The sequence below is a fragment of the Salmo salar genome, chromosome 25 (assembly GCF_965601325.2).
Source record: "Salmo salar chromosome 25, fSalSal1, whole genome shotgun sequence".
Lineage (NCBI taxonomy): Eukaryota > Metazoa > Chordata > Actinopteri > Salmoniformes > Salmonidae > Salmo > Salmo salar.
The window spans coordinates 28,412,078-28,439,016 of NC_138315.1; the positions used below are offsets into that span (position 1 = coordinate 28,412,078).

The 26,939-nt window shown below is 43.1% G+C and overlaps 3 protein-coding genes across 6 annotated transcripts in view; 2 read left to right on the top strand and 1 right to left on the bottom strand.

Moving 5' to 3' along the window:
- LOC106586465 (protein ITPRID2) overlaps positions 1–4,991 on the top strand; it is a 61,825-nt gene extending 56,834 nt beyond the window's left edge. For both annotated transcript variants that reach the window (XM_014173814.3, XM_082969079.1), the window contains 2 exons: positions 282–415; positions 721–4,991. In XM_014173814.3, coding sequence (XP_014029289.1) covers positions 282–398 — 117 coding nt within the window. In that variant the 3' untranslated portion in view covers positions 399–415; positions 721–4,991. The remainder of the gene's footprint in view (positions 1–281; positions 416–720) is intronic.
- Positions 4,992–5,788: 797 nt separating this feature from the next.
- On the top strand, positions 5,789–19,467 carry LOC106586467 (protein phosphatase 1 regulatory subunit 1C). Its single transcript, XM_014173815.3, has 6 exons — positions 5,789–6,637; positions 7,629–7,695; positions 14,865–14,896; positions 15,127–15,193; positions 18,099–18,272; positions 18,836–19,467. Exons 1-6 carry the CDS (start codon positions 6,533–6,535, stop codon positions 18,925–18,927), a joined length of 537 nt encoding a protein of 178 aa, XP_014029290.1. The 5' UTR covers positions 5,789–6,532; the 3' UTR covers positions 18,928–19,467.
- A 584-nt stretch (positions 19,468–20,051) lies between these two features.
- The window catches only part of LOC106586468 (dual specificity calcium/calmodulin-dependent 3',5'-cyclic nucleotide phosphodiesterase 1A), a 56,755-nt gene continuing 49,867 nt past the window's right edge, over positions 20,052–26,939 (bottom strand). For 2 of the 3 annotated variants that reach the window (XM_014173816.2, XM_014173817.3), the window contains 7 exons: positions 24,790–24,891; positions 22,663–22,783; positions 22,287–22,368; positions 21,878–21,998; positions 21,133–21,326; positions 20,699–20,980; positions 20,052–20,373 (listed from right to left, as the gene is read on the bottom strand). In XM_014173816.2, the coding sequence (XP_014029291.1) occupies positions 20,318–20,373; positions 20,699–20,980; positions 21,133–21,326; positions 21,878–21,998; positions 22,287–22,368; positions 22,663–22,783; positions 24,790–24,891 (958 nt within the window). In that variant the 3' untranslated portion in view covers positions 20,052–20,317. The remainder of the gene's footprint in view (positions 20,374–20,698; positions 20,981–21,132; positions 21,327–21,877; positions 21,999–22,286; positions 22,369–22,662; positions 22,784–24,789; positions 24,892–26,939) is intronic. The other variant, XM_082969080.1, reaches the window with a different exon arrangement.

A 26,939-nucleotide genomic window follows, 5' to 3' on the forward strand; every position in this document is an offset into this window, starting at 1 on the left:
AATCAACTTTATTTATGAAGCCCTTATTACACCAACAGAACAGGGTGTACTGCCAATCCTGGGTTGTGTTCATTAGAGCACTCTGTGGCAAATCGTTATGCAACGAAAAACAAGCATTTCTTATTGGGCAACTTCTGATACTGTAGCACCTCCTTGTTTCACTCAGTTTCTGAGCATTTTCTTCTGTTTGAGTGTAGTCAATGAGTTATTCTGTCCCTTCTTATCAAAGAGATGATTAATTAATTGATTTGTCTCTGTGTAACTTCTGTCCTCTACCTCAGATCAAAGAGAGCCTTGCTGATGAGATTCGACAGGAGATAGCCAGCGAGCTCCTGGCGGCCGTATCTCCACGACGATCACCTGTGTTGGCCAGAGAATACCCCCTGTTAGACTGTTGACAGGTCCTACATCTGAGGTGAGTGTCTGTCATTCTGTTGGTAGAGAAGCTATCTGTTCATACTAAAAGTAATCTCTATTTCTTCACTAAGCCATAAAGATCCTTTCATGTTATCTACACCCTGCCGTAACCAGAATCCCTGTAGCAATCCACCATACCTTATCCAGCGGAGCTCAGCTCAGCTCATTTCATACACTTGTACAAATTGGTTCTTCGAGCCATATAGACCTGTTGCGATTCAGCCATCCGCTGGCACCTCTATAGCTTTCTGCTAGCACCCCTATTTGTCAATGTGTAAAGAGTGTTGTTGTTTTCTCCTGCAGTTGAAGATAACCACTGGTAAAGTCTACCCATTCTACTCAACCTGAACACTGGTGAAGCCATACACTGAACAGCCCAACGACCTTTTACCACTGTTTCTACTATTTCCAGAGAGTCTGATGACGGCAGATACCTTAACACTGTGTTTTCAACCATATAGGTAGAGGGTTTTTATTTCTATGGTTTCAACTCCTGAGTAGTCTGCTGACTGACAGATACTCTGGGGCCTCATTTATAACCGTTGCGTAAATTTCACACTAAATATCTGAACATCTGCGTGTGCCATTTCTGAAAAGACTGCATACATACAAAAATATTGAGATTTATAAACTTGGCACACACCATACATACTGTTTACTGTTATAAATCACAGCCGTCCTGAAACTGTGTGAGTGAAAGAGCATCAGTTCTCTGCCTGAAAAACGCCCATCATTCACCTTTTATGGTGACAAAAACGCCCATCATTCACCTTTTATGGTGACAAAAACACCCATCATTCACCTTTTTATGGTGACAAAAATGCCCATCATTCACCTTTTTATGGTGACAAAAACGCCCATCATTCACCTTTTTATGGTGACAAAAACGCCCATCATTCACCTTTTATGGTGACAAAAACGCCCAAAAACACCCTTGCTGTATACTTTGGAAGTATTCGAGCAGTTTTCCAAAGGCAATAGCGAACTTGATCAAACTTGATTGCAGAATGTTAAACTTTTGCAATGACATTTGCTGTAGGCCTAGGCTATCTGATAGACAAAACGTTTATGAAAGACAACAACTATTGCAAATTGCTGTTAAGCTGTAAGCAGACTGTTTGAATTTAATTGGGCATGTTTTTTTACATTGACTTTTTCTCGAAACGATGCTGCACTGCCCGCGAATTCTGAAACATTCTCTACTTACAGTGGTAGACATGCACACTACAATGCACCTGTTCACCTGGTACATTTTAATTTAGTTATAAACCCGCTTCCTTTCTGATGCATAGAGCAAAATACTTGAAATAATAGCTTATCTAATAGGCTTAATTAAATGAGAGATGCGCATGGTAATTTGTTGTAGGCTATGGTTACTTCAGAAATATGGACCAATAATGTCCAGAAAAGGTGAAGAATTTATCTGCGATTAGTTATGAAAATATGTATTATGTGTATAAATGCAATATCGTCTACTCAAGAAATGTTAAATTGCAGTATTCAGATGTCGGCTACAGAAGTAACCTACAACCTGTCTGTTCCACCGTTAATACAGCTGCGCTCTGGATCGGATGGCATACAGCAAAACACTTGAAATAGCTTATTTACTTCTGTGAAGTGGGTCCAATTAAAGGAGATATGAGATGAATGGTATCCTTGTTGTTGCCCTATATAGGCTACCTCGTGAGTATGACACCATCACAGAAAAGGTGAGCCATTTATTATGCAATGATCATGGAAATAAATAATAAATAATAGCCAGGGATATAGATGATTGTCTAATTATTTTAAAATGCAAAGATAAACTAAATATATTTTCGCTTTACTCACTAACGGAAAATGATTGCATCTTATTAACCTGTTTATTGTTATGCATAAGCGTGTCCATCATATCCCCCATTTGCACAAAATATAAATGTACTTGCCTGCTTGCAATGCAATATTTCAACCACTAGAATCTGCATAAGCATTGTCTAAAGTCTGCGAAAAGGCGAGCACGTTTTTACATCAAGTTCAGTTTTTATAAATGCCAACTTTTGAGTGAAAATTGGCGCACATGTTTTGGGATATATTTTGTACCTTCCAAAGGTTTATAAATGAGTTCCCTTGTATCTTAAGACCTCTATGCTGTGTGTCTTTGAGACACTAATGCTGCTGTATACTTGCTGTTATAGTGAACTGTCTTTGTCTCTGTCTTAACCGTCCTATTTCAAACACTCAGAATGACTAACTACTGCATTACTCATGTGTTGTCGACAGGGGGGAATTGGAGGGGAACTAGAGTTCACAAAGTAAAATAATTTTGACATGTACAAAATGTGTTTAAGTAACTCCCCAGTGTTTCCAGATTTCTGTGAAACATGACCTATAATTACTTACAATATGAGCTAAAGAGTTTTCCTTCTATTTATTTTTATTTTTTATTAGGTGTGTTAAAAAGCTGTTTTTCTGTGTTGGAATGTTATGGGTGTACCCCAACAACAGAATGGTGTGGGCATATACCCGGTCATTAAAAATATTAATGCTAGTAGACCGCTGATTGGATATCTCCTCCTCATGGCGATGACATCATGTTCTATGAGGAAATGGCAAGCATTTTTGTGTTTTATTTTTTTCAATTAATGCTGGCAACATATGAGTATAGGAAGAGTCAACAAAATTATTTGGATATGAGTTAACAGAATATGAACTCTTAAAAGTTAGATTTTCACTGGGTAGTTACTTTAAGGTAAATTCTAGGATCAGTGATTTCCCAGAGTGACTTTTCTCCAATTCCATCTCTGGTTGTTGGTGACATTGTTATTATGTTATGATCCTGACATTGTGTATGGGTTGTATTTAAGCACATAGATGTGGATCAGGGTGCATCTCTTGTCCTAAAGGTGAAAAATAGAGTTAGAAGATGATAATGGTTGTATGGGAATTTAGTGTCTGCTGTAAATTACCATGCCCTCCTCTTCTAATACCATCTCTATGAGGAACTAATCAGACCTGGTTTCAAATACTATTTGAAGTCTTTTAAATACTCTGTTTGCTCAGCTTGCCTGTAGTGCCAGATGGGTGGGTTTACCATTTTGGGACTATTCTTAATGGCTTGTTAAGCCAGGCAAGGTCAGATAAAGTATTTGAACCCAGGTCTGGAACTAACTACGCAATACATTTCACTGTCTCTGAACTTGAAAATATAATTAGAGCTCTATATAGTCTTTCTACTATCAGACAAGATACTGTTAATTCTACTGTGTTTCTACTCTCCAGTTCAGGCCATCTGTCTGTCTCTATCTCTCTTTTTTATTACCCCTTTAAAGAAAATATCTCAGGACAAATGCATTTAGTGGTTTTAACATCTATTTAAGATAAGAAATACAGGTATGAATTTTTGTTTGTTTTTAATGTGAGACACTAAGAAAAACACGCATCCGGGTCGAATTCATTAGGCACCAAATGGAGGAAAATTGATTGAATCGGTGAGGGACTAACTGGACTTACTTTCTGTATAATTTTTATAAATAACGTTTTCCATTGTTACCCTAATGAACACAACCCAGGACAAAGGTGTGAAATGAATATAATGCATACATTTAAGTGGTGCTTTTTAAAAGCAGTAGTTGATGCAACCCAATTAAACTTGTCGTTTCCAGTTTGAACAAATTATGTACATAATGTTTATGTTAAAATTAAATATTGGTGCACCTAAAATATTGAAGGAATGCAAAAGGGACTCATTTCGTGGAATGACCCACTTACTACATAGCTGTAGATTATCTGTACTTACCTGTAGCTTACTTGTACTTACTAATGGTCAAGCACAGACGAACATGCAACTTATAACATCTCTTTTCCCCTATATGCTGAACTGTGCATCACCCCTGAGGTGGCACCCAGTCCCTTGTCCGGCCCGCTCCACACCTCCAGCCCCTGCCTCTAATTCTCTGGCATTTCCTCCAGAGGTATTAGGTGTTCCTAGGTCGTACGTGTTTAGAGGCACAGAATGATCCCTGAGCATAAATGGGCACCATTGATGGCAAGGCGAAAACACACTGTGTGCGTCTCAAATGGCATCCTATTCCCTACATAGTTCACTACTTTTAACCAGGGTCAAAAGTAGTGCAGTAGGGAATAAAGTGCCATTTGAGACGCAGAACTGCCCCATCCATGGGCACTGGGACTGTGGGCCTGTTTGTGTGTCACTCAGTTTGACTTGGCGTGGTGTAAATAACAGGTCTGTGTTGCTGAGGTTATTACTTTTCTCTAAAGCGCTCCTTTATATTGTTTATTATGGTTTCTCTGTGTACAGTACGTTGACACATTGTGAACATTACATCAGCGTACTGTGTTTTGTCTTCTCATTCTAGCTTGGATTATCTGCCATTCCTAGACAGATGCCAGATACAGAGAAATGGGTCATTTATGGGTCATCAAAGTCCTCAGAGGACTGCATGTCAGAATGTTGTTTTGGTCAGTCCTTGCAGACTACTACATCATCCACAAATAAACCTGTTATTTATTTGTATGTATTTGAACATTGTGGTTACATTAATGATGAATGAAATCAAATAAATCTAATTCATGAATTATGGGTGTCGGGAGCTGGTCGTTTTTCCAACACCTATTATAGCGTTGGTATTTCATCAACGCTGTCCAATGCAAGCATATAAGGCTATAATATCGTTTGGATTAATGTAATAACTATTGTATGTACTTTGATAAAAATGTGGGGTAAAGAAAACAATGTTTTAACATGGCACCCTCTTGAACTGACCTGTATTTTCCTGCATTCTATACTAGAGCACTGAGTGGATCGATGTATTAAACATCTCTGTTTAGTTAGAACGCAGATTTTTGGAGGGTCTGTGGTTTGAAAATGCAGACTTTTGAATTTGGAAGCTAGCGCAACCCCCTGATCGGAAATATGAGGATGTATGGTGAGAATAGACTAACGAGTTTCAGAAGAAAGGGCTTTGTTTCTGGCCATTTTGAGCCTGTAATCGAACGCACAAATGCTGATGCTCCAGATGCTCAACTAGTCTAAAGAAGGCCAGTTGTATTGCTTCTTTAATCAGAACAACAGTTTTCAGCTGTGCTAACATAATTGCAAAGGGGTTTTCTAATGATCAATTAGCCTTTTAAAATGATTAACTTGGATTATTAGCTAACACAACGTGCCATTGTAACACAGGAGTGATGGTTGCTGATAATGGGCCTCTGTACGCCTATGTAGATATTCCATAAAAATCTGCCGTTTCCAGCTACAATAGTCATTTACAACATTAACAATGTCTACACTGTATTTCTGATCAATTTCATGTTATTTTAATGGTCAAAAAATGTGCTTTTCTTTCAAAAACAAGGGCATTTGTAAGTGACCCTGAACATTTGAATGGTAGTGTGTTATATGAGTGAGAAAATCTAAGTGATTACTAATTTATAAACAACGACATGCCTGCGGGATTGAGCATATTAGGCATTATTCAGTCCACTCCACTGTCTCAAGGTTCACATACCACTCAGGAAAGGAGAGAGGGAAGTAAGTGAACACGAGGTCTATGAGAGAAAGAAGTATGGAGGAAGATAGAGAGAGAGAGAGAGGGGGGCAGTGGTTTCCTGAACTTGGGTTATCAATATTTAACATTGTGCCTGCCTGGTCCCTTCGGGGGATTATATTGCACTTCTGGGCCGTGATGTCATGATACTCAGAGAGATGGAGGGAGGGGGAGAGAGATATCGGAGACTCAGACTGGCCTGTGGCTTTCATCAAAGAGATAGAACACTTGACCCAGCAGAGGCTAAATAGAATGCTGTTGGTCTGTCTGAGTCGAGGGCTGGGGGTCAAGGGAGACTGTCTGTGGCTGCTATAGTGGACTGGACGTTAGAGGAGTGTGTGAGGTGGAGTGCATCTCTCTCTTTTTCTCTGAGGGGGCAGGGGAGAGGCAGGCTGGGCTGGGCTGTCCACTAAAGCTATCACAGGGCTCATAAGGAAGGGGGGAGGAACAGAAGAGAAGAGGCTGCTGCTGCTGCTACAGTATGTGCAGCTGCTCCTAACACAGTCCCCTCTTCCGCTCTTTCTCTTACTTTCCCTCTTTCCTCCATCTTTCTTTCTCTATCCTCTCAAAACATGGAGCCCAACATGGAGCCCAACATGGAGCCCAACAGTCCTAAGAAGATCCAGTTTTCTGTACCTGTCTTTCAGAGTCAGCTGGACCCTCAGGCATCAGAGCATGTAAGTAAAAACATTCACTTCTACATGATATGTAAATAAATGTGATTACCATTATGACATGGTAATGGAATGATACTGTGATGGTGGGCTCGTTGAAAGAGTGTGGGGCTTATCCCTGTGAGACCCAAGCATTTTTGCCCCCCAAAAATTGCAACACTTACATAATTCCTCCTGCTCTTGTTCAGAATGTCTTTCTCAATTTCTTTTTTCTTCTACATAATCACATCGTAGAGAAGACAGGATACACAACAAATGCTACTTAGAAATACATCTGAGTCTAAGGAGATTAACTATGTAGTGTTAGACATGAGTTTAGGACCTGTTGCATTTTTGCAACCCGGGAATCTCAGAGTTAAAAGGACTAGCTCCTCTTGACACTGACTGGCAGAAGAAGCTTTACTTTGATCATGTTATGCCTGTGTGGGAAACCTGTTTTATGTCATGGACAATGGTCAACTCCTTGAAAGATGAGTGAAGGCTTGTTTTCCCCTCCACTTTCTGGAATTATTTGTCACAATCTTAGTTTTCTAGACTTTATTGCAATGTCTTAGTGCCTTGAGTGAATATTGCTTGGGGAAAAAGTATAGTGCCAGACTAAACTATTTCCATTGTATCCTTATTTTTCCCTATAGTGGTTATAGAAAAATAGCTTCTTCCGAAGCTTTGGCCAACCTCTCCTACTCCCCCCACCACCTCCGAACCCACCCACCCCTCTCCCTTTCCTAGACTAGTGATTTTATTGACACTGAACTCTAGTCTATCACTTCGTAAAACATGCACACACAGCTGGTTGTTGTCTGTCTCCAGCTATCCTCAGCGCCACACTTTAACACCACTTTTCCCTGTCCTGTCTCTCTGTCCTGTCTCTCTGTCCTGTCTCTCTGTCCTGTCTCTCTGTCCTGTCTCTCTGTCCTGTCTCTCTGTCCTGTCTCTCTGTCCTGTCTCTCTGCCCTGTCCTGTCTCTCTGCCCTGTCCTGTCTCTCCCAAACAGATCCGTAAGAGGAGACCTACACCAGCCACCCATGCCATCTATCTTCCACCAGACCTAACTGCAGCAGGTAAGATACTTCTCCTGTGTGAGAAACAGGGTTGGGGTCAATTCAATTTCATCTCATCTCATTCAATTCAGGAAATAGACATTCCAATTCGAATTGCCCTCAATGAAAAGCAGTGAAAATTGAATTTCAGTAGTTTCCTGTATTGAAATGGAATGTGTGGTCTGAATGTTGCCAAGCTACACTCCGCATGACTCTAAACTGTCATGGAAATTATGTGTGTCTTCACATGACAATTGTTTGGTTTTTGATTTGTAATGCTCCTACTGAGGGTCGTTTGAATTTGGAGACTTTTTGTTTGTTCCCAACTTGCTCGTTATTGATAATGAGAAATACAAACGCCATTTGGCTCGCTCTCATTTATGTAAATCATCTAAGTGTTTTCTTTCAGATCTGTCTGATGCCATTTAATGAAGAGCTGTGGGATATAAAGGAGTTATGTAAACATTGGTTGAATGAGGGCTCGAAGACTACTCTTGTGGGCAACACAAAATGGAGTGTTAAATTATAAGATGTCTGAGGGGGGGAGGATGGATAGAGGGTGATATCAGCCCTGGTGAATGGGAGTAACGAGAAGTGTGTTAAAAAGGAGGCGGCAAGGCGAGTGTTTTATCTTTGTTGTGTCATCATGAAACAGTGAGAGTGGAATCTAACCTTGAGTGAGAGATCCAGAACATGGAGGGTCACAATGTGATATCAGCACAAATACATTCCCTGTGGCGTCAGCATATGGAGACTGCAACACTGCACAGCTATAGTCACAACACAGCCACAGCTTACAGCTCAGCCTCCTGCACAGCCTGCCTCCTAGCCACAGTCACAGCCCATACCCTAGCAGCCTCCAGTACAGCCTGCCACCTAGCCACAGTCACAGCCCATACCCTAGCAGCCTCCAGCACAGCCTGCCACCTAGTCACAGCCCATACCCTAGCAGGCTCCAGCACAGCCTGCCACCTAGCCACAGTCACAGCCCATACCCTAGCAGCCTCCAGTACAGCCTGCCACCTAGCCACAGTCACAGCCCATACCCTAGCAGCCTCCAGCACAGCCTGCCACCTAGTCACAGCCCATACCCTAGCAGGCTCCAGCACAGCCTGCCACCTAGCCACAGTCACAGCCCATACCCTAGCAGCCTCCAGCACAGCCTGCCACCTAGCCACAGTCACAGCCCATACCCTAGCAGCCTCCAGCACAGCCTGCCACCTAGCCACAGCCCATACCCTAGCAGGCTCCAGCACAGCCTGCCACCTAGCCACAGTCACAGCCCATACCCTAGCAGCCTCCAGCACAGCCTGCCACCTAGCCACAGTCACAGCCCATACCCTAGCAGCCTCCAGCACAGCCTGCCACCTAGCCACAGTCACAGCCCATACCCTAGCAGCCTCCAGCACAGTCATAGCAAAAGCTGCCTTGTCCACACTCTGGCCTTCCTCCCCACTACTTTTGAAAGGTCATCATAGAGTAAGACTGGGAGGACCTGTACCAAAGAAAGCTCCCCTGGTATAGCTGTGGATGACTCTGAGACAGTGTGAGAAGAGACCAGCAGGACTAAATAAGAGATGGGTGGTCTGTAAAAGAGAGTACAGTATCTGTCTGTAATCAAACACTGGTACGTTTTACAGTTCAAACCTGATAGATAGCAGAGAATCAACCTTCAACCACATGACACACACCAATCTACCAACCATTTCCTTATGTTGAATCTGGAAGGCAGTGAGATCAGATATTTCTGGCCTCCAGGGTAAAGCTTGGTTTATTACCCTCATCAACACGCTGTTGGTGACCTTGACCTCTACCCCATGTGACTTGACTCTGTGATCATGGCCAAACATACATCTCCACACACATCTCCCAGCTGCCCACCACATCGCAGCCTGCTGTACAGCCCAGTACAGAAGGCATGCAAAAACCCACCCAGACACACAAACACACACTGTTCAGGCTGCCCAGTACAGAACAGAAAGGCATGCAAGCAGAGCTCCCAGTCAGGCATCACGGTCATACTCAACATCACGTCACTGAGGGGAACAGGATGTGAATGGTTATCATTATCGTTATGTCATGACATGAGATAGTGTTGTTGTATCTGACCGCTGTTCCTCATGTCCTAACCTGGCACAGCCTGGCTGGCCACATATCTTACAGCACACAGGGTTTGATAAATCATCCGTTTGTGTGTATTTGTGTGCCTGTGAGCATGTGTGAGTTCTGTGAGGTGCTGGGCGGCCTGAACAGTGTGTGTTTGTGTCTGGGTGGATTTTTGCAGGCCTTGCACGCTCGTGTGTGTCTAGAAAGAGAGGTTTGATAGATAATCAGTATGTACAGGGTGAATTTCTACCCATTGTACTGAATCATCAGTATGAAAGTACAGATTTTATTTAACACATTGTACTGAATCATCAGTATGAACGTACAGATTTTATTTATTCCATTGTACTGAATCATCAGTATGAACGTACAGATTTTATTTAACACATTGTACTGAATCATCAGTATGAACGTACAGATTTTATTTATTCATTGTACTGAATCATCAGTATGAACGTACAGATTTTATTTATTCATTGTACTGAATCATCAGTATGAACGTACAGATTTTATTTATTCCATTGTACTGAATCATCAGTATCAATGTACAGGTTTTATTTATCCCATGGTGCAGAGGAAGGGAAAGGGTTGGTACTGTTAATTGATGGAGGTTGTGCTGGCCCATATTCTCCTCAGAGAGTTTCTGGCAGAGAGTAGGGGGTGTTCTTGTGTGTATCCCAAATAGCACCCTATTCCCTTTATAGTGCACTACTATTGACCAGGGCCCATAAGGATCTGGTCAAAAGTAGTGCACCATGTAGGCAATAGGGTGCTATTTGGGACGTCCCTGTTTGTAACAAACCAGCTAACCCAAATCTACTGGGTGGCAATTAAATCTGACAGAAGCCAGTGGCAGGACCTTCATCCAGGAGCCAGCTTAGAGGCATTACATTGTCAGAATGTATGAATGTGTGTGTTTTTCATCACAGACCCACCCTTTCTTTTTATCCATTGATTTCTTTATCCTTGGCTGGGTCCATGTATTTCTGTCTCCTCAGTGCCAGGTCTGTGTTTTATGGCAGGCGTAGGTAACCACTGCCAATGTGACAGCTCTGTTCCCACCATGAACCTGGTTCCATCCCTCCTTCCATCTCTCCATTCCTCTATCCCTCTATTCTCTATGTCTCCATGGGCGTATGGACAGTTTCCTCCAGCCTAGTTGTCTTGTCAAACTCTTTGCTTAGTTGATAGTGTTTATGCTATCTGGCCTTTTACCATTACATTATCCTGAGAGATCCCATTGTGACTTACAGGCTGTGTGCTGTGAATGAGAATGGATGGTGTAGTGTAGTCGAGTGAAACTTGTTTTGCTCAACTCTGTCTGTGTATGTGGTCTGCATACTGTAGGTGGTATGCGTGGGACCCTATTCATTCACAGCCATTATTTCAGCTACAAGCAGCTCTTTGTCTTGCTGATATTTCCCTGTGAATGTCATCCAAACTGTGTCTCTTGGAGAGAGGCACTTCTGAAGGTTAGTACTGAACCTTACCTTAGTGTTGTGTATTGTGTCTCTGGATTATTGGGTGTCCTGAATCAGAATTTTATCATTGAGAACCAGAGGTGCTATCAAGATATTTTGAGCTGCAGTGCCCATGGCTTTAATTTAACACTCCCTAACAGAGATACTGTGTGAAACCCATGGACCTGGAAATAGCTAATACAAGACTCTCCCTCTGGCCATTTTAGCTTTATGTAAGGTTCACTGTTGATTTGCCATCAGCTCTTCAACTCTCTCCTCTTGTGTAAAAACAGCTGGTCATTTTCCTTGGACGCAGACCCACTAGTATGACTGGTGTCCTATAACAGTGGCTGGATTGAAGGGTGTCACAGAGGATGTATAGTGTTATAGATGCCTTGTAAAGTGTCATAGCAGCCTTAAATGACCCCAGGGAATGTCAGTGCTCTTTTCCCCTGCCCACTACAGCGGAGACTGTGACGTCATCACCCTCCCATGCCCGTAGGCTTGATGGTCCGAAACACACTGACTTCATTCAGCTATTGTTGTGAGGTGATGCGTTATATGGTAGTAAAAGGCTGATAATGTGTTCCACATGTTTTGCTGCAGCCTTTAGTTCATGTATTGTGTTGGCCTTAGAATACAACATAGGCCTACAGTACAAGGTAGAAGTTTTGTCCAATACATATCATGTGCTCTGCATGTTTAGCTGTTTGTAGACACATCCAATGCTTGTCTGTCCAATGCTTGTCTGTGCCATTCATACAACACCCTTGGTCATGTTAATGTGCTCCACATGTTTTGATGTATGTACATGTACAGTGTTGGCCACAGAGAACAACATACAGATGTAGGATCTTAATTTAACCTACAGTCCAAGTCAAAAGTTTAGACACACCTACTCATTCAAGGGTTTTTCTTTATTTTTTACTATTTTCTACATTGTAGAATAATAGTGAAGACATCAAAACTATGAAATAACACACATGGAATCATGTAGTAACCAGAAAAGTGTTAAACAAATCAAAATATGTTTTATTTTAGATTCTTCAAAGTATCCACCCTTTGCCTTGATGACAGCTTTGCACACTCTTGGCATTCTCTCAACCAGCTCCACCTGGAATGCTTTTCCAACAGTCTTGAAGGACTTCCCACATATGCTGAGCACTTGTTGGCTGCTTTTCCTTCACTCTGCGGTCCAACTCATCCCAAACCAACTCAATTGGGTTGAGGTTGGGTGATTGTGGAGGCCAGGGCATCTGATGCAGCATTACATCACTCCCCTTCTTGGTAAAATAACCCTTACATAGCCTGGAGGTGTGTTTTGGGTTATTGTTCTGTTGAAAAACAAATGATAGTCCGACTAAGCACAAACCAAAAGGGATGGTGTATCGCTACAGAATGCTGTGGTAACCATGCTGGTTACGTGTGCCTTTAATTCTAAATAAATCAGAACAGCGCAAACTGGCTCTAACCAGAATAGAAAGAGGAGTGGGAGGCCCCGGTACACAACTGAGCAAGAGGACAAGTACATTAGTGTCTGGCAGCTTCATTAAATAGTACCCGCAAAACACCAGTCTCAACGTCAACAGTGAAGAGGCGACTTCTGGATGCTGGCCTACTAGGCAGAGTTGCAAAGAAAAAGCCATATCTCAGACTGGCCAATAAAAAGAAAAGATTAAGATGGGCAAAATAACACAGACACTGGACAGAGGAACTCAGCATCCCAGAGTCGCCTCTTCACTGTTGACGTTGAGTCTGGTGTTTTGCGGTTACTATTTAATGAAGCTGCCATTTGAGGACTTGTGAGTCCTCTTGCTCAGTTGTGCACCAGGGCCTCCCACTCTTTCTATTCTGGTTAGAGCCAGTTTGCACTGTTCTGTGAAGGGAGTAGTACACAGCGTTGTACGAGATCTTCAGTTTCTTGGCAATTTCTCGCATGGAATAGCCTTCATTTCTCAGAACAAGAATACTGATAAGTTTCAGATGAAAGGACTTTGTTTGTAGCTATTTTGAGCCTGTAATCGAACCCACAAATGCTGATGTTCCAGGTACTCAACTAGTCTAAAGAAGGCCAGTTTTATTGCTTCTTAATGAGCACAACCGTTTTCAGCTGTGCTAACATAATTGCAAAAGGGTTTTCTAATGATCAGTTGGCCTTTTAAAATGATAAACTTGGATTAGCTAACACAACATGCCATTGGAACACAGGAGTGATGTTTGCTGATAATGGGCCTCTACGCCTATGAAGATATTCCATTAAAATCTGCCGTTTCCAGCTACAATAGTCATTTACAACATTAACAATATCTACGCTGTATTTCTGATCAATGTTATTTTAATGGACAAAAAAAATTGCTTTTCTTTCAAAAACAAAGACATTTGTAAGTGACCCCAAACTTTTGAACGGTAATGTTTATTTAGATTTGTTTAAAACTTTTTTTCATTACTACATGATTCCATATGTGTTATTTCATAGTTGTGATGTCTTCACTATTATTCTACAATGTTGAAAATATAAAAAATAAAGAAAAACCCTGGAATGATGAGTAGGTGTGTCCAAACTTTTTTGACTGGTACTGTATATTGTCACGGCAAAACAATCCTGCAGCAACAGGATTTGAACGTTTAGTCGAGAATGTTGCTTGATCGTGGTTAGGCTATTAGCTGGTCAAAGGTAGGATACACAAAAAATGCAATACTCTTAACATAACCATGTGTTAGTGTGGGTTTTCAGTGAGCTTATGTAAATCACAAAGCTCATCTGCATTTCCTGAGGTGCAGAAAACTTCTTAGCAGCAAAAGAGTGATCAAAGTAAGATCCAGCATCTGTATAATACAGGGCTCGTGTTGCCCCATGCTATTCATTCAACAAAATAGTCATGTTAATGTGGTTCACATATTTGTGCTGTCTTCCATTTATGCACTACAAACGTGATGGAGCTGAATTCAGTCTGGATTTTCAAGCTAAGTCTGTTGTCCAGTGCCATTCATTCAATAACTTATTGAATTATTGGTGTTTTGCTCCAGCTGTGATGTTCATGGTGATAGAACTCATCCTCTGAACCATATGAATCACCCCTGGTTGTCATTTCTAAGATCAATTTCAATTCAGAGAAACGTCAATGTTGGAGAAGTTAGAGCAATAGTCACCAGTCAGCCATTACAGCCGGAGGTTAGCAGTGATCTGGACACTGAACCATAAACTCTCTCAGCCATGAGCTCATCGTGATAAACATTACAGCTCTCCCACTGTAGTCACATCACACAGGTGAAATACAGTGTTCCAGCAGAATCTCAGCACACAGATTCTAACCGAGGGTTGAGTAATAGCTAATTTTTTGGGGCGGCAGGTAGCCTAGTGGTTAGAGCACTGGTTCAGTAACCGAAAGGTTGCTGGATCGAATCCCCAAGCTGAGGTAAAAATTTGTCGTTCTGCCCCTGAGCAAGGCAGCCCCCCGCACCTCTCTGATTCAGAGGGGTTGGGTTAAATACAGAAGACACATTTCAGTTGAATACATTCAGTTGTACTGCTGACTAGGTATCCCCCTTTCCTTTTTTAAGGCTGACAATTTTAGTTAAACTGGCAAATGTACTATAACTCATGTCTGCTTTTCTCTCACACAGATGACAAGCAGACAACAAGTCATCAAGGAGAGGTAGTTCACACTCTGTTTATCTTAAAAGCAGAAATAAAAGTCAAAGAACAACGTTATCAGGATGCTCCCTAGCAGCAGTCTATGGTTCTATGAGATGGCATGTCTATCTGATGCAGTTGTCATTGATTACCTGAGATGGCCTGGCTCCTGAAATAGCTTCAGTGAAATGGGATCTCTGCTTGTTGGTTCTCATGCTGTTATTTTCTTCCCCCTCCATCTCTCTACACCAGACCCAGAGTGCAGGGACATCTCCCGCTCAGAGAAAACACAGCGTCTACACTCCGCCCACCATGAAAGGTACATGTCGTCACTCACACCATTTTTTCAACACAAACTGTTGCGTTCACAAGCTCTGCCGTCATCACAGCACATGTTCCATTGGTTCATATTCTTATTTTATTCTGGAGAGTAGGAAGCACTGGGTGTATTGTCTGTGGTCAGCATTATATTAAACAGAGCCTACTGAAGCGTGTGACAGAGTGACTGACCATGCTTGCTGACTCATAGCGGTAGCTATTTCCTGGAAAGGCCATGGCCACTATACATCTACATTAGATATTGATTGACTGAGAGTTATATCATCCTCCTGTTATAAGTCTCACAAATGGATAGTCAGATAGTGCACAAAGAGAGCTACACCATCCCATCTCTCAAATGGATAGTGCAACAAGGACTATGGGCACAGGAGAAACTAATTTGAACACAGCAGCCTATTCTTGGTCCAATTAGATAGTAACTATATTATTGTAGTAATTATTGCAGTTTTCATTACACATTTGGCTTGTTAATTAGGGGGTGGATTAGAATATATCCAACATGGCCCACCGCCCTTAAACAACAACATGGCCAAACAATGTCCAATGGCCAAAAGCCTTTAGGCTCAATGGCCTTGAATTCAGTTGAATGCTGAATATGCTCCAGTTCAGAGCACAGCACAAGACCACTTTCTGTTGTAACAGATGGTCAAATAAATTAAAGGCCCAGTCCAGTCAAAAACATGATTTTTCTGTATTTTATATATTTCCAAACTATAAGGTTGGAAGAATACTATGAAATTGTGAAAATTATGATAATGCCATTTTAGTGTAAGCGCTGTTCAAATCATCAAGTGAAATTGTATTAGTCAGATGCTTTGTAAACAACAGGTGTAGAAACTAACAGTGAAATGCTTACTTATGGGACCTTCCCAACAATGCAGAGAGAAGATAATAGAAAAGTAATAACATTTAATAATAAAGTATAATGAGTAAAGATAACCTGGCTATATACAACGGGTATCAGTACTGAGTCGATGTGCAGGGGTATGAGGTAATTGAGGTAGATATGTACATATAACTAGGAATAAAGTGACTAGGCAACAGGATAGATAAACAGTAGCAGCAGCGTATGTGATGAGTCAAAAGAGTTAGTGCAAAAAGGGTCAATGCAGACAGGGCGGCAGATAGCCTTGCAGTTAAGAGCGTTGGGATGGTCACTGGTTCGGATCGCTGAGCCGACGGTGAAATATCTGTCGATGTGCCTTTAAGCAAGGCACTAAACCCTAATTACTCCTGTAAGTCACTCTGGATAACTGTCTGCTAAATGAATCAAATTTTGAACACTTTTAAAAAATATATATATTATAGTCTGGGTAGCTATTTGGTTAACAATTTAACTAACTATTTAGCAGTCTTAGGGCTTGGTGGTAGACGCTGTTCAGGATCCTGTTTGTTCCAGACTTGGTGTATCTGTACTGCTTGCCGTGTGGTAGCAGAGAGAACAGTTTATGACTTGGGTGGCTGGAGTCTGACAATTTTTAGGGCCTTCCTCTGACACCGCCTGGTATAGAGGTCCTGGATGGCAGAGAGCTCGGACCCTGTGATGTACTGGGCCATACACACTACCCTCTGTAGTGCCTTGCGGTCGGATGCCAAGCAGTTGTCATACCAAGTAGTGATGCAGCCAGTCAAGATGCTCTCAATGGTGCAGCTGTAGAAATGTTTGAGGATCTGAGGGCCGGAGCCAAATCTTTTCAGCCTCCTGAGGGGGAAGAGGCGTTGTCGTGGTCTCTTTACGACTGTGTTGGTGTGTTTGGACCATGATAGATCCTTAGTTATATGGACACCGAGGAACGTTGATGTGAATGGGGGCGTGCTTGGTCCTCTGTTTCCTGTAGTCCACGATCAGCTCCTTTGTCTTGCTGACATTGAGGAAGAGGTTGTTGTCCTGGCACCACACTGCCAGGTCTCTGACCTCCTCTCTATAGGCAGTCTCATCATCGTATGGGGTTAGGCCTACCACCGATGTGTCATCAGCAAACTTAATGATGGTGTTGGAGTCGTGCAGTTGTGAACAGGGAGTACAGGAGGGGACTAAGCACCTACCTCTGAGGGGCCCTGTGTTGAGGGTCAGCGTGGCGGATGTGTTGTTGCCTACCATCACCACCTTGGGGCGGCCCGTCAGGAAGTCCAGGATCCAGTTGTAGAGGGAGGTGTTCAGTCCCAGGTTCCTGAGTGATGAGCTTGGAGGGCACTATTATGTTGAACCCTGAGCTTTAGTCATAGGTGTTCATCTTGTCCAAGTGGGAGAGGGCAGTGTGGAGTGCAATATAAATTGTCATCTGTGGATCTGTTAGGGGGGTATGCAAATTGGAGTTGGTCCAGGGTGTCTGGTATGATGGTGTTGATGTGAACCATGACCAGCCTTTCAAAGCATTGGCTTCTTGGGCACAGGGATTATGGTGGTCTGCTTGAAACATGTAGGTATTAGACTGGGTCAGGGAGAGGTTGAAAATGTCAGGGAAGACACTTGCCAGCTGGTCAGCGCATGCTCTGAGTAAGTGTTCTGGTAATCCTTGTGAATGTTAACCTGTTTAAAGGTCTTACTCATATCGGCTTTGGAGATTGAAAAAACGCCTGAAATTTCACCTGGTTTTGGTGGCAGGGAGTTTAGGCGTTCCATGGTGACATCACCATGTGGTAAATTAGTTAAATCGACTAATAAGAAAGAGTTCTAAACCTGTCTGCCAATAACAGCTAATTTTCTGTTTTCCCCTTCCCACACAAACCCTCCGACAGTCTTAGCAAAATTCTTGCTTGAGAAATTGCTCTTTGCTAAGAAGCTTTTTTTGTTTGTTTTTACGATTAGAATTGAAACTGCATTGGACCTTTAAAGTGAAGTATTATAGCACCATTTATTTTGGTTCCATACTGTGTGTCCACAGACTGCTGTAGAGGCCATGGTGAGGACAGAGACAGCCTGCCTCCTACCAGACTGGCCAAGTCTCACACAGACACGCTGGCCCTAGCAGAAGAGCTATCAGGGGCCCTGCCACGACTGGCAGACACACCGAGGCGCAAAGACACCCCCTACCAGCACCAGCCTCCCTTCACTCCAGGTAAGGCCCTCACAGCAACACACTGTACCTGATATGAAAGTCTAGTCGAACTGGACTGTAGCTTATGTGGAAGGCTACAGTCAAATAATGTGGGCCTGGCTCAGGGTCATGTTGTTTCCTTTACAGAACATGTTAAGCTGCAGATACAGCTCACCACTGTGGTTTAGGTTGTGAGGGCGAATCAGTTCACACTGTCAAATCTAGTTGGTCACACTACTGTCAATGGCTTGATGTTGGTCATAGTTAACGGATATAGACTAAAGCGCTTAAAGATCTCCATACACATGGACGTCTTCTCTGTGCTGTTGCTTAGCAGCATGGAGGAGTGTTCCAGCCACCTTAACAGATGGTCTGGTCACAGGACAGATTACATTTGACCACTGTGCTAACACAAACAGCATCATACTTGCACACACACACACATCATCATCATCTTCTGTAGCGTATTAGAACAGGACACAGTGTGTGTCTGTGTGAGGAGCTGTTAGAACAATCTGCGACTGTTTCTTAGTTATTGATCTCTCTGATATGACCCTACAGCACTCTGTCTGTCCAATTCCCAGGGGTCAAGCTGCTCAAGAGCAAATCAAAGATCTCCTTCCCTGAGGAGGAAGAGAAGGAGGCGGAGGAGGAAGAAGATACCAAGAAGAAGTAGGATCCAAAGTGAAGCGTGAGGAGCAGACAAACTGTTGGCCATGTTTCTGATGGTTCAAACACATGAATGGGTAATGAACTCTTGGTAAGAGATGATGCTAAACTATCAGGTTATCATTTCTAACCTGGGAATCCATTTTATTCAGCCATGCGTTTTTGAGATCAAGGATAATGTTATTCATTTGTCTGTACTGTATCTCAAACTCTTAGTTGGTTATGTATGGTTCATTATTGTTAGATATTGTAATAAGAGAGTATATATGAGAAATTTGAACAGCAATACTGACTGTTATGCAGTGAAATTATATCTGGAAATATACAGATTTTTGTTTTTGTTTTCTTTAAACAGAAAATAACATAATGCATCTCATTGTCAGTCTCATCATGTAAAAACATATTCCACATAGATTGACTTGATATTTTTGTAGTATTTTATACAGAAACTGGGCTAGGTATGAGTTGTTAGACTTGTTTACCACTCTAAGGTACTGCACAAACAAAGGAGTCCTACAATTTATTAAATTTATTTTGCTCACTGGTGTTTGGAGTGTCTGAGTCCTATCCTATGAAAGGCTGATGCATTGCACATGTGACCAAATAATAAAGTTCATTATTGAATGAACTGTTGGCAAACCTGTACATTTCAGATGTCTAACGCATTGTGGACATATAGTGTAGCAGAGAAACATCACCTGCAAATAATTCCAAACCCTCTCCTCTCAATTTCAGGTAGGATTATTTTAGTAGGCTAATTTTTATTTCAAATTAATCGTGGGAAGATTTCATAACACAAAATAAAAAAAATGTACGCCTACATGTAGTCAGTGTATTTATTGTGTCAAATGGAGAGGGTGTACTTAACTACATTACAATGGGAAAGGAATAAAACAGCTCCCCCAAGTGGGTAATATTAGACACTGCACAACCAATCATACTCAGTGTGTGTAACTGTAGGCAAGGCACATTAAAGGCCCCCATTCCAGTACTACTCTAGGGTAAAATATGTTTGTCTAGCATGAGATCAACAGAGAACACACACTGTTGCAATTAAGTACCGTGATCGTCCTAGTCTACCATACAAACCCATCTGAAAGAGAAGAGAGAATGAATATAGACAAAAACTACTTGCGGTGCAAAGAGGAGCAAGAAGATCCCCATCTTTAATAAATAACAATACAATAACATCAATCAGAACAAATTTACAATAAAAAAGCTAACAAACAAATATGGTGACTCGGGCGGCACACAATTGGCCCAGCGTCGTTAGGGTTTGGCCGGGATAGGCCATCATTGTAAATAAGAATTTGTTCTTAACTGATTTGCCTAGTTAAATAAAGGTAAAGTAGAATAAAAATCAGGAAGTGGCAGCGTTGTTGGGTAGCTTATCAGAATCAAGGGCTCTGAAGAGACTGCTCCCCTGACTCAAGGACTGCCCCAGGGCCTGCTCCTGCAAGCAACAACAGTTACCATGACATCACAGCATCACACAGCTGTAACCTTGACAACCCTCCACTCCGCAGTTATCTCTTGGACACTTGGTCACAGATCTTCGTGACTGACAATACGATTATAGAGATGAGAGAAATACTACATAGCTATAGCCTACTGACAGGACACAGAATTATAAAAAGACATGACATTGGTTGGTTTCACTGTGATATTGTACTGTCTTCTGTTACGTTGCACTAAATGATGTTGCATTGTTGTATTGTATTGTACGTCGTGTTGTATATCATATTGTACCACATCATATCGCTAGCTAACATTCCTACCGTTCCATGGTAGGTGTTCAGGAGAGATGGAGCCAGGTGATGTTGTCTCTTTATCCTCACACGGGGACAGAGAACTGTGAGGATGGTGGTCCAGCTCTGAGTCCTCCTGGGAAGAGTTATTGGAGTTTGTGTTGTTCATCAGTTCATTGAAGGGCTCTGATTGGAGCTCCTGGCTGTGTCTCTCAGGGCTGGTGTGAGTCAACGTAACCTCTGTTTTCATCTGGGACTCCTCCATCTCCTCTGGGTCAGTGTTCAACTCAGCTCGCTCTTTACTCGCCAACTCTGAGGAAATGAGAACACAAGCAAAAAGAACATCTAATGTCATACATAGACTTCTGACAATGGAAAGAACATAACACTGAAAGAAGGAAAGGTATTCAGGAGACTGAAGAAGACATGGACGAAGAGGAGCAACAACAAAAAGACAACTATACCTTGTACAGAGAGCTCCTTCCATCGGTCTTTGTTGTGTTGGATGACCTCTGCCAATGTGTGTCTGACCTGTTTCAGGTCGATGCCAGTCAGGCTATAGTCTGTAGTGAGCCCCTGGTCAACCCCCTGGCTGGATCCTCGGCCACTATGTTTCTGGACTGACTCCACCACCGTCACCGACCCACTACCCGTCAAACTGAGCAACATAGAATAGAAACACTGTCTATTCTGTCAAATATATGACACCGACTCCTTGTGAGGCTGTCCTAATATGGACATCAATTAAATAGAACAGAAAATACTGGAGGAAGACTTGGTTGCTTATTCCACAACTTCGATCGACCATAGAGCCTGAAGATCGAGAAAGGGGTAAGCCTACTGATGATACTGGTAGACATGTTGAATCTGTCAGACATGTTAAACTGGGAAAACTGATTTCAAATCAATCAACCAAATGTATTTATAAAGCCCTTCTTACATCAGCTGCTGTCAAAGCGCTGTACAGAAACCCAGCCTAAAACCCCGAACAGCAAGCAATGCAGGTGTAGAAGCACGGTGGCTAGGAAAAACTCCCTAGAAAGGCCAAAACCTAGGAAGAAACCTAGAGAGGAACCAGGCTATGAGGGGTGGCCAGTCCTCTTCTGGCTGTGCCGGGTGGAGATTATAACAGAACATAGCCAAGATGTTCAAATGTTCATAGATGACCAGCAGGGTCATAGTGTGTATAATATTAGGAATGTGTCCCACCTTGACCTGCGGACGCCAGTGTCATGTGACTTTAAGGTATCCTCTATTAGAGGGGTAATGATCTTCTCTGTCGTGTCCACCAATACAGAGAATGTGGGTTCCACTATGAAGTCAATGAACCCTGCGAGACAGACAAACATTTGAGAAGAAAAACAGGCATGACTCGCTCACACTGACGATTATACTTTTCAGAGAAACAGGAGAAGAAAATGTGTGTGTGTGATGTAACAATAATTTATGAGGACAGGCAGTGTAGATTCCCATGCTTTATCATATCAAGGGAAAAATATGAAATACTTTCTCAAATGTCCACATGGTGGCCCATTTGAGCTATGGCCTGTCGGAGAATACAAACCCATCCTGAATGAAACCGCTCACAGTGAGGCCAATAAATGTGTGTGATGCTCACCTATTTGTGACTGTGCGATCATGGTAGCTTTACGATCACACAGAGGAGAGAATGGCAGCCCTAACTCAACCTCTTTATCGCCCTGTAAGAAATCAACAACACCAGCCTTGGTAACCATACCAATGTAGAATGGCAGGTTACTGTATACTGTAGCATTATGTACTACAATACCCATAATGCTCTGTATAACATAACCAGCTCATCCGAGTGAAGATATTCCTGAAGCTATCAGAATGGTGTCCCATCTCCTTAACAATACAAGTTTCATTAGGTGGGATACATTCAGAATACAGTGCTGAAACACTCAAGTTTCCCTCTTCAATGGTTTCTGTCAGTGACTATACACTGTAGTGGTGGGACTATATTGGTACTGTACCTGTCTGAAGAACTCCTCCATCAGGGCCTGTGTCCATCGGTAGTGCAGCTTCCAGGCCTTGGCTGGGTGGCTGATGTCAGCTGCATGCAGCATCAGAGATAGGGCTTTAGCCTTGTCTACTCTGTAGATACAACGGTACATCAGCTAACACACAAACATATAGGATTGGGGGCGCGTTCTCAGAGCATGCGCAGAACAGCTGGCAGGCATATTCACTGTAATATTCAACCTCTTCTTGTCCCTGTCTGTAATCCCCATGTTTTAAGATGACCACAGTCATCCCTGTTCCTAAGAATTCTAAGGCTTCATGCCACCATAACTACCGCCCTCTAGCACTCACATCTGTAATCATGAAGTGCTTTGAGAGGCTGGTTATGGCACACATTAACATCCTAGACCCACTCCAATTTGCATACCGCCCCAACAGATCCATTGACGCAATCTCAATTGCTCTCCACATTGCCCTCACCCACCTAGATAAGAGGAATACCTATGTGAGAATGCGGTTTATTGACTACAGCTCAGTGTTCAACACCATTATCCCCTCCAAGCTCATCACCAAGCTTAGGACTCTGGGTCTGAACGCCTCCCTCTGCAACTGGATCCTGGACTTTCTGATGGGCCGTCACCAGGTGGGGAGGGTAGTCAACATCACCTCCAACACGCTGAGCCTTAACACAGGGGCGCCACAAGGGTGTGTGCTTAGTCCTCTCCTGTACTCCCTTTTCACCCACAAATAACTCCAACACCATTATCAAGTTTGCTTTCGACATGACGTTGGTAGGTCTACAGGGAGGAGGTCAGTGACCTGACAGTGTTGTGCTGAAGCAACAACCTCTCCCTCAACGTCAACAAAACCAAGGAGCTGATTGTGGACTACAGGAAACGGGGCGAGCACGCACCCATCCACATCAACGGGGCGGCAGTGGAGCATGTAGAAAGCTTCAAGTTCCCCGGTGTCCAAATCACTAAAGACTTAAAATGGTCCAAACACACACGCGCAGTCGTGAAGAAGGCGTGACAGTGCCTTTTCCCACTCAGGAGGTTGGAAAAGTTTGGAACGGGCCCTCAAATCCTGAAACGGTTCTACAGCTGCACCATTGAGAGCATATTGACTGGCTGCATCACTGCTTTGTATGGCAATAGCACCGCCCATCGATCACATGGCGCTACAGAGGGTTGTGCGGACATCCCAGTACATCACTGGGGCCGAGCTCTCTGCCATCCAGGACCTCTATATCAGGCAGTGTGAAAAGAAGGCCCGGAAATTGTCAAAGACCCCAATCACCCAAGCCATAGACTATTTTCTCTGCTGCCGCATGGCAAGAGGTACTGACACCAACAGGCTCTTGAACAGCTTCTATCCCCAAGCAATACGACTGATAAATAGCTAACAAAATAGCTACACGGACCGAGTTTACCTTGTATCTATATTTGCACACTCACAGGGCCCTACACACTCACACTGTCACTCAAACACACACACAAACACTCACTCCATAACTGACTCACTCACACATAATATGCACATACATTTATACTGACTCTACACAGGCTTCAGTTTCTTATATCCTGTTGCCTAGTCACCTTACCCCTATACATATCTACCTCCATCACACCTGTATCCCTGCACATGGGCTCCCGAGTGGCACAGCAGTCTAAGGCACTGCATCTCAGTGCTAGAGGTGTCACTACAGACACAGGTGTTTTCTACTATGGGACTCCCAATCACAACCGACCGTGATTGGGAGTCCCATAGGGCGGCGCACAATTGTCCCAGCGTCGTCCGGGTTTGGCCGTCATTGTAAATAAGAATTTGTTCTTAACTGACTTGCCTAGTTAACTACAAAAAACATGAACATACACTATGGTATAGGAACTGACTTTTTAAATATTTTCTGTACTGTATATAGTATGCTTACTTACTTTGTATTTCTTACTCTTATTTCTCATGTTAGTTTTTTCTATTATTACATTGTTCATGATTATCGCATTGTTGGGCTTTGAGTTTGCGAGAAAGGCATTTCATTGTACTTGTCCATGTGACATTAAAACTTGAAAGAAAGGCATGGTCCAGAGAGCAAGGGTTAGGGGTCATAGGTCAGGGTCCAGAGACAGTCCACTCACCCCTCAGGCTGCTGCAGGGCGTTCCTCATGCTTTTGATCTGCTGGAAATGGCAGGACATGTCTGTACTCATCACCATCTCAATCACCAGGGTCCGCAGCTCTCTGACAGACACAGACACAGACAGGTTAGAGAGAAATGGCAGGACATGTCTGTACCCATGACTCTCTCAATCACCAGAGTCTGTAGCTCTCTGACAGACACAGACGGGTTAGAGTTAGGTTAGAGAGAAATGGCAGGACATGTCTATACCCATGACTCTCTCAATCACCAGGGTCCACACCTCTCTGAAAACACAGGAAAACAGAGTCCGTTTCCACCTCGCCTCCACTCCAGCTGTTCTGGGTTCTCCAGGACAAGAACACAGTGTGATGTCTAGCACCACTAACAACTCCAACAACATCCAGCATAGCATTTCTTTACAGTACCTAATGATGGGTGTGAGCCTGTGGGACTTTCCATAATCACTGATAGATTGAATGTGAAATAGTTTATATAATAGTCTTGCGTTGACATCCAATTTTATTAGTCACATATGTCGAAAACAACAGGTGTAGACCTTACAGTGAATGTTTACTTACAAGCCCCTAACCAACAATGCAGTTTAAAATATATGAATAAGAACAAGAAAAGGAACAAGTAATTAAAGAGCAGCAGTAAAATAACAATAGCGAGACTATATACAGAGGGTACCGGTACGGAGTCAATGTGGGGGGCACCGGTTAGTCGAGGTAATTGAGGTAATATGTACATGTAGGTTATTAAAGTGACTATGCATAGATAATAACAGAGAGTAGCAGCGGTGTGAAAGAGGGGGTGGGGGAGGCAATGCAAATAGTCTGGGTAGCCACTTGATTAGATGTTCAGGGGTCTTATGGCTTGGGGGTAAACGCTGTTTGCCTCTTGGACCTAGACTTGGCACTCCGGTACCGCTTGCCGTGCGGTAGCAGAGAGAACAGTCTATGACAATTTTTAGGGCTTTCCTCTGACACTGCCTGGTATAGAGGTCCTGGATGGCAAGAAGCTTGGCCCTAGTGATGTACTGGGCCGTTTGCACTACCCTCTGTAGTGCCTTGCAGTCTTGGAGGCCGAGCAGTTGCCATACCAGGCAATGATGCAAGCAGTCAGGATGCTCTCGATGGTGCAGCTTTTCAGTCTCCTGAGGGGGGGAATAGGTTTTGTCGTGTACCCATGACTCTCTCAATCACCAGAGTCTGTAGCTCTCTGACAGACACAGACTGTCTTGGTGTGCTTGGACCATGTTAGTTTGTTGGTGATGTGGACACCAAGGAGCTTGAAGCTCTCAACCTGCTCCACTGCAGCCCCGTCGATGAGAATGGGGCGTGCTCGGTCCTCTTTTTCCTGCAGTCCACAATCATCTCCTTCGCCTTGATCACGTTGAGGGAGAGGTTGTTGTCGTGGCACCACACGGCCAGGTCTCTGACCTCCTCCCTATAGGCTGTCTCGTTGTTGTCAGTAATCAGGTCTACCACTGTTGTGTCATCGGCAAACTTAATGAAGGTGTTGGAGTCGTGCCTGGCCGTGCAGTCATAAGTGAACAGGGAGTACATGAGGGGACTGAGCACGCACCCCTGAGGGGTCCCTGTGGGGAGGATCAGCGTGGTGGCTGTGTTGCTACCTACCCTTACCAACTGGAGATGGCCCGTCAGGAAGTCCAGGATCCAGTTGCAGAGGGAGGTGTTTAGTCCCAGGGTCCTTAGCTTATTGATGAGCTTTGAGGGCACTATGGTGTTAAACGTTGAGCTGTAGTCAATGAATAACATTCCCACATAGGTGTTCCTTTTGTCCAGGTGGGAAAGGGCAGTGTGGAGTGCAATAGAGACTGCATCATCTGTGGATCTGTTAGAGTGGGGCTAGGGTTTCTGGGATAATGGTGTGGATGTGAGCCATCACTAGCCTTTCAAAGCACGTCATGGCTACAGACGTGAGTGCTACGGGTCGGTATTCATTTAGGCAGTGTCGTGTCTTTGGGGGTACCATTAAACGGAAGATATGTTTATCAATTAGCTCCCTGTAATTATTATCATATATATAACTGATTAATCGTTTAATTGTAATTAACTAGGAGATCGGGGCACCAAGGAGAATATTCAGATTACAAAGCTATAATTTTCCTAATATAACTTTCCTG